Raw genomic sequence first — 19045 nt, forward strand, 5'->3', positions numbered from 1 at the left:
AAGCAGTTCGCTTGATTGGCACCCCATCCACCACCTTCAACATTCACTCCCTCCACCACCAATGCACAGTGGCAGCAGTGTGTACCATCTACAAGATGCACTGCAGCAACTCGCCAAGTCTTCTTCAATAGCACCTTCCAAACCTCCAACCTTGATCACCTAGAAGGACAAAGGCAGCGGATACATGGGAACACCCCCACCTGTAAGTTCCCCTCCAATCCTCACACCATCCTGACTTGGAACTATATCGCTGTTCCTTCACTGTCGCTGGGCCAAAATCCTGAACCCCCCTCCCTCCCTAACAGCATTGTGGGTGTACCAAAATCACATGGACTGCAACGGTTCGAGAAGGTGGCTCACCACCACCTTCTCGAGGGCAATCTGGAATTGGCAACAAATGCTGGCCTTGCCAGAGAGGCTCACATCCCATGAACGAATAAAAAAAAGATTACAGCAGTAATATCCTATTATTTCAAGATGGCATGATCGTTTTGTGGCTTAGTGCAGCACTTCATGTGTTACTCAGCCATTTCGACCTGGAATTGTCATTTCAAAAATATTTTTAGATCTGAACCTTTGAATGCATTGAAAGGGCAGTGACCATTATTTTAAAAAACGAGCATTATTAAATTATGGTCTGTGCCGAATCAGCTGATCTCACTTGGATCACACGGGGCTGGAGGGGATGCAGGAAAATTAACCTGGGCTTCCCCACTCTCACTGACTTGTGACCCATGCTGGACATACCTTGTGGCTGACGATTTAGGGTGCGGCCAAATTCAGCTGCAATGCCTTCCATAGTCTGTCACTGCAAGGCTATTCACAGAGTTGCAGTTAGATTGGGTACTGGAGGGCAGCTGATGCCAATGGAGCTATACCTCAGCTAAAGCCACGTTCTTCAGTGCACAAAGGAAGAAAATTGGGTAAGAAAAAAGTAGCTTAGACAGAGACTTGTGGCATCAGCTGTACCTCAACACATGTTAATCCTCAAATGGACTAATCTTTTTTTGAGCACTGTTGATATGCACAACTTGACATGCTTGATAACAAGTCTTCTGTCGCATCATGCCTGTTTTCCATATGTTAGATCCGCAGCTTGGTAGTTATTTCAATCCCTGAGGCATGGCTAATCAGAGCTCAGTGTGAAATGTTTGCTTGTTTTTGTTCTGATCTTATTTAGAGCTCAAGAGTCCTTTGTATGCGTTTAATCTTTTCTTCCATTTGGAGTGGACGCTAAGTGTATTGCAGGTCTCAGTTTTAATCCCTATGAAAGAGAAGTTCCATTCAAAGTTAATATCATAAAGGGCTACATTTGAAAATGGGAAGAAATGAAACAGCCTCTACATTAGTAATTGCTGAAAATATTCATTCTGTGTGAGATGTAGAAATAGAATTCTCAGTATTGTAGAATTAAAGGACTGGATTTTGTTCGCAGCACAACTTTGGGTTCCGTGGCGGTGGTGGGGGGAGGGAGGGGGGCGGTTTAGGAGCAGCAGCGGCTGCCATGGATGCTGACACTGGGATTGCCAGGCCCAATCTTTCCGGCGGCACGGATGCTCTGTGGTGGCCCCACCAGCGCTGTGCGACAGGACCCTGCTTTCCATATGCTAATTAGATATTTGCATGAATTTAAATGTAACCCACAGTAATCGTACCTTTAGTTCCCGATCTTCAGCGTGATGTGTGACACTCACACTGCTTCACTTTCCCATCCAGGGAAAGCTGGTGCCACAGAGGTGGGGAAGGGGTGAACTCTGCAGTATTTGTACAGGGAAGGGGGCAACAGTGCAGTATTTGTGTAATGAAGGGGGAGAAGGGGGCAACTGCAGTATTTATATAGCGAAGGGGGCAACTGTGCAGTATTTGTATAGGGAAGGGGGCAACTCTCCAGTATTTGTATAGGGAAGGGGGAGAAGGGGGCAACTGTGCAGTATTTGTATAGGGAAGGGGGAGAAGGGGGTAATTCTGCAGTATTTATATAGGGAAGGGGGCAACTCTGTAGTATTTGTATAGGGAAGGGGGAGAAGAGGGCAACTGTGCAGTATTTGTATAGGGAAGGGGGAGAAGGGGGCAACTCTTCAGTATTTGTATAGGGAAGGGAAAGAAGGGGGCGACTGTGCAGTATTTGTATAGGGAAGGGGGAGAAGGGGGTCAACTCTTCAGTATTTGTATAGGGAAGGGGGAGAAGAGGGCAACTGTGCAGTATTTGTATAGGGAAGGGGGAGAAGGGGGCAACTCTTCAGTATTTGTATAGGGAAGGGAAAGAAGGGGGCGACTGTGCAGTATTTGTATAGGGAAGGGGGAGAAGGGGGCAACTCTTCAGTATTTGTATAGGGAAAGGGGAGAAGAGGGCAACTGTGCAGTATTTGTATAGGGAAGGGGGAGAAGGGGGCAACTCTTCAGTATTTGTATAGGGAAGGGAAAGAAGGGGGCGACTGTGCAGTATTTGTATAGGGAAGGGGGAGAAGGGGGCAACTCTTCAGTATTTGTATAGGGAAGGGGGAGAAGAGGGCAACTGTGCAGTATTTGTATAGGGAAGGGGGAGAAGGGGGCAACTGTGCAGTATTTGTATAGGGAAGGGGGAGAAGGGGGCAACTCTGCAGTATTTGTATAGGGAAGGGGGCAACTCTGTAGTATTTGTATCGGGAAGGGGAGAAGAGGGCAACTGTGCAGTATTTGTATAGGGAAGGGGGAGAAGGGGGCAACTGTGCAGTATTTGTATAGGGAAGGGGGAGAAGGGGGCAACTGTGCAGTATTTGTATAGGGAAGGGGGAGAAGGGGGCAACTCTGCAATATTTTTAAAGGGAAGGGGGAAGAAGGGGGCAACTCTTCAGTATTTGTATAGGGAAGGGAAAGAAGGGGGCGACTGTGCAGTATTTTTAGAGTGGAGGGAAGGGTTGAACTCTGCACTTTGTGTATAGGGAAGTGGAGGAAGGGAAGGGGTTAACACATGCATTTTGTTGAACTGTCTGCAGGGCTGACAGTCTTTTAAAAATGGCACCAGCACCTGCTTCCGCATCAGGTGAGGCCGTGAATGGCTTTGCAATGCTGCCCCCACCACATGATTGGGGTTGGGGAGAGGCGGCCGCCGTGGATATTCGAAGTAACTGCCTGCCGCAGAATCGCGGTGGCGGCAGCTTGGGTCCCACACAGGCCAGCTGCCATTTTCTGCACCCACCACCACTCCTGGCAGTGGGACAACAAAATCCAACCCATAGAGCAGTACAACACAGATGGAAGCCATACGCCCATCAAGTCGGCACCAAATATTTCAAAGAGCAATTCAGTTAGACTCCCTCCCCCACTCTTTCCCCATAACCCTGCAATTTTTCCTCCTCCCAAGTATTTATCCAATCTCCTTTTTGAAGGCTACTTTGAATCTGTAACCACCCATGTATCAAGCAGTGGATTCCAAATCCTAACCACGCGTGTAAAAACATTTCTCCTCCTGTTCCTTCCAGTTCTTTTGCCAATCTCCTTTTGCTTTCCTTATCCACACTTCGGTCATTGGAAACAGTTTCTCTTTATTTACTCTATCTAAACCCGTCGTGAATTTAAGCAGCTCTATCAGATCTCCTGTTAGCCTTCTCTGTTCTAAGGACCCCAGCTTCTCCAGTCTATCCATGCAACTGTGACCCCTCATCCCGAGAACCATTCTCATAAATCTCTTCTGTACCTTCTCCAAAGTTTTCACATCCTTCCTAAAGTGTGGTGTCCAAAATTGGACATAGTATTTCAGCTGTACCAGTGTTTTGTATATATTTATCATAACATCAAACCTTTTGTTTTCTTTGCCTCTATTTATAAAGTCCAGCAAGTTATTATTCATATCATTCATATTTTAATATGCATATGAATCAGTGCCAGCCCATCGACAGAGGTCTAGTTAAACTAGTCTAGTCCAGAGGTCTGTTGATAAATTTTTTAAAATCTCAATCTTCACCACTTCCATCTATGTCAGTTGTATTCATGTCTGCTCGACACAGAGGATAAAACAAATTTTCTGCAACAAGTCCATGCTGTTTATTCAGATGTTACCTGTGGCGAATGTAGCTCCAAATGTTTGTGTTTCCTTCATCTGACTTTGTGGTGTGCCTGCAAAAACAAAAATAACGCAAACTGCTGAAAAATATAACGTGTAATCTGATTTTCAAATAATTTTAAAATTAACAGGTGTGGATAAAAAAAATACATTTATGGGTAATCTGTAAATGAGCTTCTTTAGTCCCAAACATTTGCAGCTTGGAGGATTTGATTGTATCTGGAAAGTGCCTGTTACATTGTTTGCACGATCATGTCTGATTTTCTCTTTTGTGCCTTTGCCTCTCAGTATGACTTTGTGGAGCTACTTGATGGCAGCAGATTGATCGCCAGAGAAAAGCGAAGTCTGGCTGATTCTGAGCACAGAAGACGACACATCAGGGCAGTGAGCCTCCAAGAAGCCGGCTTCGTCCAGTATCTTGACTCAGGGGTCTGGCATCTGGCTTTTTACAATGATGGGAAAACTGCAGAGCATGTCTCCTTTAATACTATCGTCATAGGTAGGCATAGTGCGTGTGGATTGATTGAAGAATGCATCTAGCTGTAGCAGTGACTGACTAACACACACTTTCATTCTCAAGCCAGAAACTATTTTCTATACTGTTGAGAATCTTCTGATAAATTTGGCCATAATCAGTTTTGTGTATTGAACATGCAGAGAACCACTGGGCATTTGATATATTTTATAAACTTCACAATGATTATAATCATGTTTTCTAGCAGTTCCTGCTAAGTTCCAATTCGGTGCCCTTTGAGACTTGGCAATGGCAGCAATCAGTGTCATACTCTGTTGCATTCATTGAGACCAAACCAGTTCATTCCTGAAGGGGTTATTCTGGTTTCCTTTCATTTTCAGTATGCCAAGTACGCAGAAAGACATTAGTTAGTCGTTCATCCAAGCTGCCTTTTGTGGAGCCTTCCTGTGCACAAAATGTCTGTCATGTTTTACCAATATTACAACAGTGTCAGTATTTCAAAGTAATTCATGATATGGGATGTTTCTGAGCAACATGATAAGGTATACAATAAACACAAGTTTCTTTTTTCCTATGATTTGAGAGGGACATTTACAACATTACTGTGAAAGAACATTAGGAAGCACCAGGGCAAAGGCCTGTAGTGACTGTCCTTCCATATTTATTCCGTTCTTGTGAGGAGACCTGGCTTCCACTTGGCACATCCTCACAGGAGCACAGCTGAGATTGGGAATATTAAGAAAAGAAAGATTTGCATTTATATAGCACTTTTCACGACCACTGGATGTCTCAAAGTGCTTTACAACCAGTGAAGTATTTTTAAAGTGTAGTCAATATTGTAGTGAAGGAAGTTGTTTTGTACTTGGGGCAAACTTACATTCCGCCAAATGAATGCAGTGTCTCACCTGCGAGGCCTTCATTTAAAATAAAAATATTAAGTACTTTTATCCCTTTTATCTTTTGATTTAAAGATAAATCTTCCTGTGCATCCATTATCCTGCCAATTGTGCGTCCTTCTAAATTGGACGAATTGTAAGATGGAGTATTTAGCTGTATCTTTCCTGTTGACACAGGAGGCCGATATGCAGCCTGGTTAACTTATTCACAGTCACAATTCTATGGCTGGAGTAAAAGTGATGGGTGGGAGGAGGGATAATATTCTGCTTTAAACAAATTTAAAAGAATTTTGCTATAAGTACTCGAGATAAAATCACAATAATGACGATTCTGCTCAAAAAGTGTTAATCAAACACTTTGAATAAGGTATAAAACAAATTATCTTCAATATACATTTAAAAAGGACTCTAAGGTTTATGTTAGAGCCCATGTTCAGGTTGACTGCACCCAACAAATAATTAATTTGAATGCTAATGGAGATCACCTGATTGTCTGCTGTAACTTCAAGGGAGAACCCTTGTGGAAATTCAACCCCAGTGTCTTTGTCATGGTCTAATCCCGCCCAGAAATAAATTTCTTTACAGTGGAACCTCCATTCTGCATAGTCCAATAAGCCCCTTTCCTGATTACATGCCACACTATAGGAAGGATGTGATTGCACTAGAGAGGGTGCAGAGGAGATTCACCAGGATGTTGCTTGGGCTGGAGCATTTCAACTTTGAAGAGAGACTGAATAGGCTAGGGTTGTTTTCCTGAGAGCAGAGAAGGCTGAGGGGAGACCTGATTGAGGTATACACAATTATGAGGGGCGTAGATAGGAAGAAACTTTTTCCCTTAGCGGAGGTGTCAATAACCAGGGGGCATAGATTTAAGGTAAGGGGCAGGAGGTTTAGAGGGGATTTGAGGAAAAAAAATTTCACCCAGAGGGTGGTTGGAATCTGGAACACACTGCTTGAAGAGGTGGTAGAGGCAGAAATCCTCATAACATTTAAGAAGTATTTAGATGAGCACCTGAAACGCCATAGCATACAAGGCAACGGGCCAAGTGTTGGAAAATGGGTTTGGAATATATAGGTGCTTGATGGCCATCGCGGACATGATGGGCCGAAGGGCTTGTTTCTGTGCTGTATAACTCTATAACTCTATGACTATGCCAGAACATTAGCAGGACAAAGTTTAGCACTAGATGTCATCTCCTCGGAGAACACACTACCAGTCTAGTCCTGTCTGGCATCAATCAGCCTCAAAACTAATTAAACTCGTCTTTTGGATGAAATATTAAACTGAGACCCCATCTGCTCTCTCAGGTCCATGTAACAAGATCCCTTGGCATTATTTGAAGAGGAGCACGGGGAGTACTCCCCAGTGTCTTGGCCAACATTTATCCTTCAATAAACATCACGAAAACAGATGATCTGGCCATCATCTCATTGCTGTTTGTGGGAGCTTTCTGTGTGCAAATTAGCTACTGCATTTCCTGCATTACAACAGTGACTACCCTTCCAAAATAATTTATTGGCTGTAAAGTACTTTGGGATTTCCTGAGGTCATAAAGGGTGCTATAAAATTGCAAGATCTTTCTTTCTTTAAAGATTGAATTCTGTTTGTTATTTCCCTTGTGCTTGTCTACATTCTTGAGCCTACAGTTCCATTGTAACAAATTAGTAAGGCCAAAAGTTGGTGACTCTTCATGATCTGCCAATTCCCATCATCCCTGAGAGGGAATCCCTTTCTTAATGAAGTTTCCATCAAAGTAAAGTTTGCTTGACCTAACAATGTGCTTTTCCAAAATGAGAATCTAGTGTAATTCTAAAGGTTGGGTTGTCTACAGAGTCTGTAGTGGAGTGTCCACGAAACTGTCATGGAAATGGAGAATGCGTTTCTGGAGCTTGTCACTGTTTTCCTGGATTTTTTGGACCTGATTGTGCAAGAGGTATGTAGAAAGATCTGTTTAGAATTCCAAACCTTTTGATTGTTATCAACAAAAACAGGAGATTGTGCACACATGGGAACTGGGGCAATTTTGGAAATGGGGCAGTTTTGGGAATGGTGCAGAATAACCTGAAGTGTTGCTACTCATTATGGTAGTGCCCTCCATGGCAACAAACTCTGTGCTGGATTTTCATAGCCGACATCTGAGCCCCGCCATCAGGCTGCAATGGGGGACTGAATTCTGCACTGTGTGGGAAACAGTAACTCACTGTGATTTCCCCTGGTTCAGCCAAATAATAGCCAAAGGGCAGGGCTCTTCAAAATGGAGGCACCATCTGTCCAACTTTTTTAAAGTTTAAATTAAAAATTGGGTTTTTGCAGCCAAACCACCAGTGTGTGCCTGTGTGTGTGTGCCTGTGTGTGTGTGTGCGTGTGTACCTGTGTGTATGTGTGCGTGTGTACCTGTGTGTGTGTGTGTGGTGGCGGGGGGGGTGCTTTGGGGCAGTTGAACGAGGACAGTGGGTGGTTGGTGGAAGCCCCTCAACAGGATGGCTGGTAGCTGCTGCAACACCCAGGCAGACAGAAAGAGCCTCTAGGCCTGTATGGTGCACTGGCACCAACACCTGATCCCCCATCCCAGAGTGCCGCTGGGAGGCTGCCCCCAGGCACCTAAATTGGTCCCCGATGCCAGAAGGAACCTGGAGGTCGCCTGGAAAATCCCAGTTGGCATCCTTTAATTGGCCTAAATGGCCCTTAATAAGCAGTGCTGGCTACCTGCTACATGTGGCAGGTAGCTCTGCCAATGCCCTTACCCACCTTCACAAAAATGAGCCAGGGAGCGGGATGGAGCCAGGGAACTAGCACACCAGCCGGCAGGGCTATTTTTAGCTCTCGCTGGCCTCCAAACCCAGCCCCTGCTGGGCCGCCTCCAAACCTGGCCCCAGGGAGGCCTAAAAATCAAACCCTCTGAGTCTGCAACAGTAATTTTTTTTGCTGCTTATCATTGATAAAGATCTTAATTTTTGAAGCTCAAACCAAATGAATATCATGGAGAAATGCTGCCAGTGTTACAGAAAATATTGTGGGGTCATTTGATTGAAGGAAGATTTATGTCTGTTTATTTGCACATTTCACCGCTGTGTTATTCCCACCCGGGTGCTAACATTCTCTCATTTCTGTTTTACAGCAACCTGTCCAATATTATGTAGCGGCAATGGCCAATATTCCAAGGGACGTTGCCTTTGTTACAGTGGCTGGAAGGGAACGGAGTGCGATGTGCCCTCAACCCAGTGTGTCGACCCTCTGTGTGGAGCACACGGTGTCTGCATCATGGGCTCCTGTGTTTGTAACTCGGGTTACAAAGGAGAAATGTGTGAGCAAGGTACAGCAAAATAAAAGTGCAATAAAGTTACAGTCACTGTCCTATTGGAAATGAATTCAAAGTGTAGAGTGGCACGACACACTGAGATATTGAGGTAGAACTTCTGATCAACAAAGTTCGTGAATGACGGCTTAATGCACTTATATTCCTATGCATGCTATTTTTATGGAGGCGTTAACTTATTTAGTTTGAATACATTCCGAACAATAGTACAAGCCGCAAGGTATTAATAGTGCATTGTAGCTGGATATGATCTCTGATTTGGAAGTTCTACCTTACTGTATTTAAATAGCCATACTGGAGTACTAAATTCTAATCAATAACGCTGTTGTCTAGCCCACCCCGAAATAATATATACTTGTCTGTGTATCTGCTATAGAAGGCTCATAGGTATTGTCACTTAAATAATTACTTGATCATGAGAGGATATTGCATCTTGGCAACAAGTGAACTTGCTTTTTGCAAAGGGAAACTGCATAAATCAACCTCCCAGAGAAATCTGTGGCTCAAGTTCAGCAATAATCCCCTGCAATTCTGGGAGTAAAATGAAAGACCACTGTCATACTTAAATGCAAACCTCATTATTTTCAGTTGTCAGAAGCAGTTACTTGGCTCCATGTTGGAAGCAGCCATTTTTATAATTCGCCTGTGATTTCTGTCAGTAATGATATGGTTGAGTTTGGCTAAAAAATAAAGTCTGTTTCTTTATTTTTCCACAAAGACACTGCTGTTAAACAAAAGCATTTATTGTCCCCTCCTTTCCCTACAATAGAAATAAATCACAGGCTAATTCTATAAAATTTTCCCTTGAAGAACAATAGAAGAGCTATTGCATTACTAAGTGTAGATTATAGGCTGCCAAATAGTGGGAAGGAGATAGAGGAGCAAATTTGCAGGCTAATTACAGAAAGGTGCAAGAACCAGTGATTATAAGGGACTTCAGTTATTCTACTATAGATTGATGTAGCAACAGACATAGCAAGAGAACTTTCTTGATTAATATGTTTCCAGCCCAACAAGGAAGGAAGCAGTGCTGGACTCGTTCTGTGGAATGAAGTGGAGCGTGTTTCAGTGGGAGAGTATTTGGGGAACAATGATGGTAATATCATCAGATTTAGAATGGTTATGGAAAAGGACAAGGTGCAATCAAGAGTGAAAGTACATAACTGGAGGAGGGCTAACTTCAGTGAGTTGAAAAGGGACCAGTCCCAAGCAAACTGGAATCAAAAACTGGTCAACAAAACAATAAATGAACAATGGGAGACCTTCAGAGATGAAGTGGTTCAGGTACAGAGTTGACATATTCCTATGAGGAGGAAAGGTAGTGCATCCAAAGCTAGAATTCCCTGGATGTCTAAAGGTAGACAAGAAAAAGTCTGATGACAAGTGTAAGGTTCATTGAATATAGAAAGTAGAGAAGAGATGTAAAAAGGGGAATAAGATGGACAAAGAGACAGTATAGAATAGAGTAGAGCTTACACAAAAGGGAGCCCAAAAGTCTCTAGTAAACGCATAAATAGTAAAAGAGTAGTCAAAGGAAGGATAGGGCCAATTTGGGCCAAAAAGGAGATCTTGCACAGGCAGAGGGCATGGGGTGGCATATTAAATGTGTACTTTGTCTCTATCTTTACTGAAGAAGAGGCTGCCAATGTGGCAGTAAAGGAAGAGGCAGTAGCAATATTGGATAGGATAAAAAATAAAGAGGATGTTTAAAAGGTTGGCAGTCCTCAAAACAGAAAAGTCACTCGATCTACTGAGATGGGATGCATCCGAGGTTACTGAAGGAAGTATGGATGGAAATTGAGGCTCTGACCACAATCTTCCAATCTTCCTTGAATATGCAGGTGGCACCAGAGGACCAGAGATGGCAAATGTTACAGCCCTGGTTATAAAATGGGAGAGGGATAAACCCAGCAACTACAAGCCAGCCTAATTTCAGTGTTGGGGAAACTTTGAGACAATAATCTGAGACAAATGTAAATGGCATTTGGAAAAGTATGGGCTAAGAAATGAAAGTCAGCTCAGATTTGTTAAAGAAAGATTATGTTTGAATAACTTGGTCTGGTTCTTTGATGAAGTAATGGAGAGGGTTGAGAAGGGTTGCATGGTTGATGTGTATATTGATTTTCAAAAGACATTTGATAAAGTACCACATAATAGACTTGTTGGCAGAATTCAAGCCCAGGGCATTAAAGAGACAGAGGCAGTATGGATACAAAATGAGCTAAGTGACAGAAAGCAGGGAGTAGTGGTGAACTGTTGTTTTTCAGACTGGGGAGAAATATACAGTGGCATTTCCCGGGGTTGACTATTAGGACAACTGCTCTTTTTGATATATATTAATGACTTGGACTTGGGTTTACAGCGCACTTTTTCAAAGTTTACTGATGATACAAAATTCAGAAATGCAGTAAACAATGAGTAGAATAGTAAGAGACTTCAGGAGGGCATAGAGTGATTGGTGAAATGGGCAGACACACATGGCAGATGAATTTGAACTCCGAGAAGTGTGAAGTGAATTCTGTTAGGAAGAATGAGGAAAGGCAGTATGAACTAAATGGTGCAATTTTAAAGGGGGTGCAGGAAGAGAGAAGCCTGGGGGTGTAGGTACACAAATCTCTGAAAATAGCAGAAGTTGAGAAGGCTATTAAAAAGCATCTTAAAAGATCTTTAAAAAGAGGTACAGAGTACAAAAGCAAGGAAGTTAGGTTAAACCTTTATAAAACACTGGAGCATTTCTGGGTACCACACTTTAGGAAGGATGTCAGAGCCTTCGCGTGGGTGCAAAAGAGATTTACCAGAATAGTACGAGGGATAAGGGTCTTCTGTTATATGAAGAGACTGGAGAAGTTAGAATTTTTCTCCTTAAAGCAAAGAAAATTAAGAGGACATCCAATAGAGGTGTTCAAAATCGTGAATGGTTTTGAAAGAGTAAATAAAGAGAAACTGTTTCCAGTGGTAGAAGATTGTTAACCACAGGGCACAGATTGAAGGTGATTGGCAAAAGAACCAGAAGCAACATGAGGAAACATTATTTTACACAGTGAGTTGTTGTGATCTGGAATGCACAGCCTGAAAGGGTGGTGGAAACAGATTCAGTCATAATATTCAAAAAAGAATTGGATAAATGCTTGAAGAGAAAACATTTATAGGGCTATGGTGGAAAAGCAGGGGAGTGGGATTAATTGGGTTGCTCTACCAAAGAGCTGGTACAGGCACGATGGGCCAGATGGTCTCCTTTTGTGGTGTATCATGCTATGATTCTATGATTTAATGCAGTGATAAGCACAGGGCAGTTCTCGCTTTCCATTGTCAGAAGTGCAACATTTAAATTTTGCATCATTCACAAGCAGAGTGGCTTGACAGATCACACAATGGACTGGTTTCCATTACCTGTGGGGGTTGGAGAGGAATTTTCCATTGTATTTTTTCCTTTATTTGTGCTGGGTTTTCTTCTGTTTTACCTCTCCCAGGACATTACATGGCTGTGGGTAGGTAGAAAGTGCCTTGTCATAATGCTGCAGCCATCATGAGTGTGGGGTAGTCTTGACAGACCAGCTAGTCTTCTCCTGACCATCATTTTTGTATGTTCGTGCACATGTTCTAACTTCAGATTTTCTGTTTTGTTCTCCTGAATTGTGCATCTGCAACATTTAACATCCATTTCCATTGTTTCAATTACCCATATATCTGTTCTTCTGCTCATTGGTGACTGTTTCTCGGTGCTGTGGAATGTAATGCTTTCTGAATAAGCCATGACACAAACAAGGGAAATGTTGAGATGTCACCCCTTTCAAACATTTCTCTCACAGCAACCTCACAAACCCTGTGAACCTTCCTTACTGTAGACTCCCAGTAAACTCCAACTGTTGGCAGCAATTAACTACTGTGGGTGCCAGGAAAAAAAATGTTCTCAAACTTTATTAGCTCTGTTCTTAGTCTGTTCTTGGTCAATCAAATTAATTGATTTAAGCCTTACAAGCTTCTGCAAATCTAATTTTTTTTAAACCAATTTCGGTTCTTTGGTGCAAATGTAGGTCAATCACTATTGTGACTTAGGTTGTCCAGAAGATCAAGGAGGTGGTTGGATTCATATATTGCACAGCCTGCTATCATATCTTTCCAAAAAGTAATGGTCATCCATTGTCTACATTAACTTGCCACAAATGTTAACTTCTGTGGTGCGCTGCCAACTCTTAGCTTCTGAACAGATCTGTGCAAAAACATCTGAAAGACTGTAACCTGATCGTGGAAGAATAATGGTATTTCTCAGTCATTCTTGCTTAAGTCCAGTTCAAACATAGGCACTGCAGGGCATAAAGAGTCGAGAATAGCATTTCGGTCATGCTGCTGTAAAGCGTTGGCAATCAGACTCTGAGTCTGTGGTGAATCGTACAGTTTGCCAGAGAAACATTGGTTAACACTGTATAATCCTGAGACTAAGGGCTGGATTTTCCCATGTGTTTCAGAACCCTGGCATCAGGACCAAATGGGTGTCCTGAGCCCACGCTTGCTGGCAGCAAGACCAGCAACATAATCTTCCGGGAGGTAGCCTCCTAATTAACTGCCTCCGTGTTCGCCGTCCTATTAAGGAGGGTGGGCAGGCTCTCAATGCTGTCGGCCCAGTCAGAGGCCGGCAGCTCAAAGAGCCTTGCAACCCCACCAGGAGAGGTGGCTGTTGCTGAGGCAGGGTGGGGACCACGAGTGCGCCTCAATATGAAGGTGCCCGTGCTGGCCTGCACACAGTGCAGAAATAAACAAGATTGAGGCCAGCAGATCCATCGGGATGGAAGGGAAACCCTTCTGCTGGTTCGGGATTGGCTATGATTGCAGCCTTTCATGCTTGAGGCTCCAACAATGGGGCATGGAGACTCCGGCTGCAGTGACCTCACCACCACCCCAACCTGCCACAGGGATGCCACCTCCATTGAGCTGGGGGCCTCCATATGTGTCGGGTGGTCAATTCACCAGCGGCAAAATGTCACGAGGCCCCAAGATCACCCTAATTGGGATTTCATTCACCTTATTTGGCTTGTGCCTCCGTGATGCAGGCAGCTGACCCTCTTCCCAACCTGCCTCTGGAAAACTTCCCCAGCAGCGGAAATGTATCAGGGAGCCATCCCAGCGCAACTCCGCCTAATTTCCTGGGTGCCCCGCCTCCAATCCCATCTCTACGAGGGCAGGAAAATCTAGCCCTCAGATGCTCACTAGGCCAAGTTAGTCACTGCATTAATAATGGATTTTGCTCAGCCTTGACCTACACTGTGAGACTGTAAGCACAGATGTCTTGGAGCCCCTTAAATATCAATCAGCAATTATATCTTTATGTATAATTGCCAATTGTATAATTGGACAAATTATTCAGATCTGAAAACTGTATCATAACATTTTGAACGGAATAAATGTATATTGCCGTAGCATTAAGACTTTATTTAAACTATTGTGGGCACCTTCTTGGCATTGGGCCTCTGTTTGCTCTGTGTTCACTTGGTCGCTAGCTGGGATGCACTAGGCTACTGTCCAGCTCTCCAGACTCAGCCAGCCATTCTGACTAATCCATTGCAGCTTCTGCCAATCCATTATTCTATCTGAGGCAATCTCCTTTCAATAAACTTTATTACGCTTTCTGTGAGTCCATCAATATAGCTCATAGGAACATAGGAGCAGGAGTAGGCCATTCAGCCCATCGAGCCTTCTGCGCCATTCAGTTAGATCATGGCTGATCATCTACCTCAATGCCACTTTTCCATGCTATCTCCATATCCTTCGATGTCATTTGTCTCCAGAAATCTATTGATTTCTGTGATGAACATGCACAATGATTGAGCTTCCGCATCCCTTCCACAGTAGAGAATTCCACAGATTCACCACTCTCTGAGTGAAGAAATTCCTCCTTGTCTCAGTCTTAAATGGCCTCCCCCTTATTCTGAGATTATGTCCCCGGTCCTGGACTCACCAGCCGGAGGAAACATCCTATCTACATCCACCCATCACGCCCTGTAAGAATTTTGTAAGTTTCAATGAGACCGCAACACTCTTTATGGATGCATAAGCAGCATAGGCCTAAAGTTGACTCTGTTTCTCTGTGGTTGTGGCCGGAGGCAGAATGCTAATATTGACTTTGATATCATGGTTGATGGGCCTATCTCCATGTTCACATCTGTTGGCTTTTTTGTATGCTTCTGATCAGTGAGACATATATAAGGAAGAAGAGGAAGTTGGGGGTTGGCGGGGGCGATGGGGAAGGGGAGTGGTGGTGTCTGTCAGTGTGGGCTCACAGTGACCCACAGCAGTGCTGTGGGAGCTAAGAGAAACACTCTTGCTCTTTCTGGCTCCATATTATGTTAAATAAAAAATAAAAAAAACCTTACCTTGTTCCCTTCATCTCAATGTTCATCTATCGGAGGGAACAACCGTGATCTTGGTGTAACTCCCTCCTGGCCAAAGTAAATCAAGTTCTCACCAACTGGCCATAAGTGTCTTCAACAAATAGAACCCTGTTGTTGGAACTGAAAGGTCAAAATTGTTCAACTGCTCTTAGAGTCTCCATTTAATAGCTTAGTTCTTGAGAGCAATGCCGAAGTAACACCTTTTGTTTGGTAATGAATGCACTGAGAACATGCAGATCTACTTTCATCCTCAAATATAAAAACTTCATCTTTTGCTGGTGGATTGTGATAATTCGGCTGCTCTTTTTTGTAACCCTTGCTTTTTCGAGATCTGTCCCTTAGTTTGTTAAATACAATTGCGGCCACATGGAAAATTATTACCTCCTGGAGGAGGGAAATTCTGGGGCAAACAGTTTTGTCAGGGTTTTCACGTGTATAATTGTAGTAAATTTTTAATTTCCAAATATGGAATGAGTTTCCGGAGGCCATGCAGGGATAGATCATCAGTCACTTTTTCAGGGCAGGAGGCTAGCAAAGTCGTGCACCTGGTGAATAAAATGTCTTTTTGTATGTTGGTGCTCTTAATGCAGTCCTGAACCACTGACCAAGATTTCCTTCAGAAATTGCTGCTTCATTGTTCTCAAGAAACCATGGTGCCTGAAGCTTGAAAGCTTTATCACTTTCTGTTCTTCCTGTCTGGAGAAAAATAACATCATTATTGATGTTTGGACAGCTTTGCCTTCTGACGAGTCAGCACCACCAATATTGCCCAGTCTAAGAGCAGCAGGTGGTAAAATGCTTGGTGTTATCCCACAGCTGACCATTACCTTCTAGGCAAGGCAAAGGCAAATTCAGCGTTTACTATCAGCATTTCTGGTCTCTGTTGTTTTTTTGGCAGATCCCTATCTGGGAGCACATTCAGATGCAGAAATGGCATGCATTTACAAATCTTTATTTTCTTGATCTGTGTGCTTTGGTCTGCACAAATTGGTCTGCAAATTACTTTGTAGTTATTCAAACCTGTTATTGTACCAATTCGGTATAATTCATTTGCATGTAGACGATGACCAAATAAGGAACAGTTAGATTCCCTATATTCAGCGCCAGTTTCCTCATTTTTTTGAACTTAATTCATCTTCCACCTGCAAAGCTCCCTCCCACTTAGCACTTTGTGTCTCATTATGTGTGTGATTACCATCATCATCTTAATTGAGTGCCTTCGACTGCTACTGCCATCAAAGGTACTAAGGAGGGAACTCACTGTGAAGCCTTACAATCAGTGCTAGCTGGGTGAAATCATTGTTGCTTTTCGAGTACTGCAGATGAGAAGTGAAAAAGTTGAATAAAAGCAAAATCTGCAGACGCTGGAAATCTGTAATAAAACCAGAAAAATGTCAGAAGCACTCAGCAGATCAAGCCAGCATCTGTGGAGAGAGGGAGGTAGGGCTAACGCTACAGGCTGATAACCTTCATCAGAGGACAACGTCCTGTGAGTCCCCACGTTTCTTCCAGTTATATGCATGTGGATGATGAGCCATATTCCAAGAATGAGGAAAAGTGTCTGTAAAGCAGATTATTTAACATCACTCACAGATAGGTGAGTCAGACTCTTCCACTATTGCTTGAACTGCAACACTAATCCCACTAAGAAATGAGACACGCCATTAGTTCAAATGAGGAGCTTGTAAGTACAGTGGAAAAGCTGCAGCAGGCCTCAAAGGTTCGGTGTTCACATGAAAGCAGAATCCAGTGAAGGGATTGATGGACAAGCATCCTAATATTCACTAACTAAGCTGCTTTAGTCATCAGTTTGCTATAGGCTGGAAAGTAACTTTCCCAAGACTGATTCCTGAGTGGAAATCTTCAAGACCTTCTCCAAAATCGTGTCTTCGATGTCTTTTCATTCCAAAGCTGCGTGTTCACCTGTTTAGTCCAGTCACTTGTATGTATATGAAATATTGGGACAATTATTATAGAAAGATTAATGGGTAGCCGAGAGTGATTGCTATGCAGTAATATAATCAGGGAGTTCAGATGTTGTCATAAACCAAACCTCAAGTGTTTTATTTAATTGTCGTGTGAACCTCAGGATTGCTGCCTTGTAATTACATCGGGGTACCTATTATTTCCTTGTGCAGCATACTGTAAGTTTTATAGTGTAGTGTTTTCTTTCCTGTGAAGTTCATTTTCGTGCAGCTGTGGTCATCAGTAAAGCTGCAGATTGCTGCTAAATTGTGTGTCATTCATCAAATACCCAAAGTGTGGTTAACAAGTCAAACATTATTGCAACTAAATTGCAGAAAAATAACCTAAAATAATGTAAAAATAACCTGGGAAATTCAGTGACCAATATCCAAGATATAATAAGCACTGAGTTTGAAATCTAAAGTTAAGAATATCAATTTTCCAATAATTTGTTTAGGGATGGGGCAAATTTCCTCTCCTTTTAAATATGGCTGTCCAAAATTTGCTCAAGGTTGCAAAAAACATATTGCAACCCACTCGTGTAGAAATTTAAATATGCAAGGTACTGCAGTCCCAATAATGAGGCTGACTCATGTTCAAAATCATGCATCAGTCAGTAAGTGCCAGCAATCTTTATCTTTGCTGCTTGTCGTTTTGATGAGTTCAAAATAAACCATCCGGTGATCTCTATATACACATATCTCTGTATAACTCTTTGTCGCAGCACTGTGAATAATAAGAATAAAAAAGCAATTACTGTTTTCAGTAAACAGGAAATTCTGATTAAATGTTTGTAGAAATTGTAAGATAGGGCAGTGGGCTTCCTGATTACTAGCCATAGAGTTATATAGCACAGAAACAGGCCCTTCGGCCCACCATGTCCGTGCAGGCCATCAAGCCTATCTATTCTAATCCCATTTTCCAGCACTTGGTCCATAGCCTTGTATGCTATGGCATTTCAAAGTGCTCATCTAAATACTTCTTAAATGCTGTGAGGGTTCCTGTCTGCACCAGCCCTTCAGGCAGTGTGTTCCAGATTCCAACCAACCTCTGGATGAAAATTTTTTTCCTCAAATCCCCTCTAAACCTCCTGCCCCTTACCTTAAATCTATGCCCCCTGGTTATTGACACCTCTGCTAAGGGAAAAAGTTTCTTCCTATCTACCCTATCAATGCCCCTCATAATTTTATATACCTTAATCAGATCTCCCCACAGCCTTCTCTGCTCTAAGGAAAACAACCCTAGCCTATCCAGTCTCTCTTCATAGCTGAAATGCTCCAGCCCAGGCAACATCCTGGTGAATCCTCTGCACCCTCTCCAGTGCAATCACATCCTTCTGATAGTGTGGTGACCAGAACTGTACACAGTACTCCAGTTGTGGCCTAACTAGCGTTTTATACAGCTCCATCATAACCTCCCTGCTCTTATATTCTATGCCACGGCTAATAAAGGTAAATATCCCATATGTCTTCCTAACCACCTTATCTGCTGCTGTCTTCAGTGATATATGGACAAGTACACCAAGGTCCCTCTGACCCTCTGTACCTCCTGGGGTCCTACCACCCATTGTATATTCCCTTACCTTGTTAGTCCTCCCAAAATGCATCATCTCACACTTCTCAGGATTAAATTCCATTTGCCATTGCTCTGCAGAGATTTCAATCTAAGCTTCCAAGTGGATGTGGTTGGAAACCGTTGAATCCCTGCAACTTGTTGTTGGGAATAAACATGCAAAATAAGATGGTAGCAGCTACAATGAAGAAAGAGAGGCTAGGAATGGCAGAACTTTGAAATGCTGTCAGTAGACAGCAAGTTCATCAGCATCAGTAAAGAGAAAAGGCAAATTAACATTTTCAATGTAGATGTAGGGTTTGTACCAAAAAGATAAATTTTTCCCTTTGTAGAGGGGTGCTGACAGACCTTGGCTGGAATTTAACATTGGGCAGGAGGCCTCATCCACTGGC

At 43.0% G+C, this 19045-nt stretch overlaps 1 protein-coding gene across 16 annotated transcripts in view; it reads left to right on the forward strand.

The window, feature by feature from the left end:
• The window catches only part of LOC137368959 (teneurin-3), an 891767-nt gene that overhangs the window by 726039 nt on the left and 146683 nt on the right, over positions 1 to 19045 (forward strand). For all 16 annotated transcript variants that reach the window (XM_068029337.1, XM_068029332.1, XM_068029334.1 and 13 more), the window contains 3 exons: positions 4331 to 4541; positions 7246 to 7347; positions 8533 to 8727. In XM_068029337.1, the coding sequence (XP_067885438.1) occupies positions 4331 to 4541; positions 7246 to 7347; positions 8533 to 8727 (508 nt within the window). The remainder of the gene's footprint in view (positions 1 to 4330; positions 4542 to 7245; positions 7348 to 8532; positions 8728 to 19045) is intronic.

Source organism: Heterodontus francisci, chromosome 4 (assembly GCF_036365525.1).
Source record: "Heterodontus francisci isolate sHetFra1 chromosome 4, sHetFra1.hap1, whole genome shotgun sequence".
Classification (NCBI taxonomy): domain Eukaryota; kingdom Metazoa; phylum Chordata; class Chondrichthyes; order Heterodontiformes; family Heterodontidae; genus Heterodontus; species Heterodontus francisci.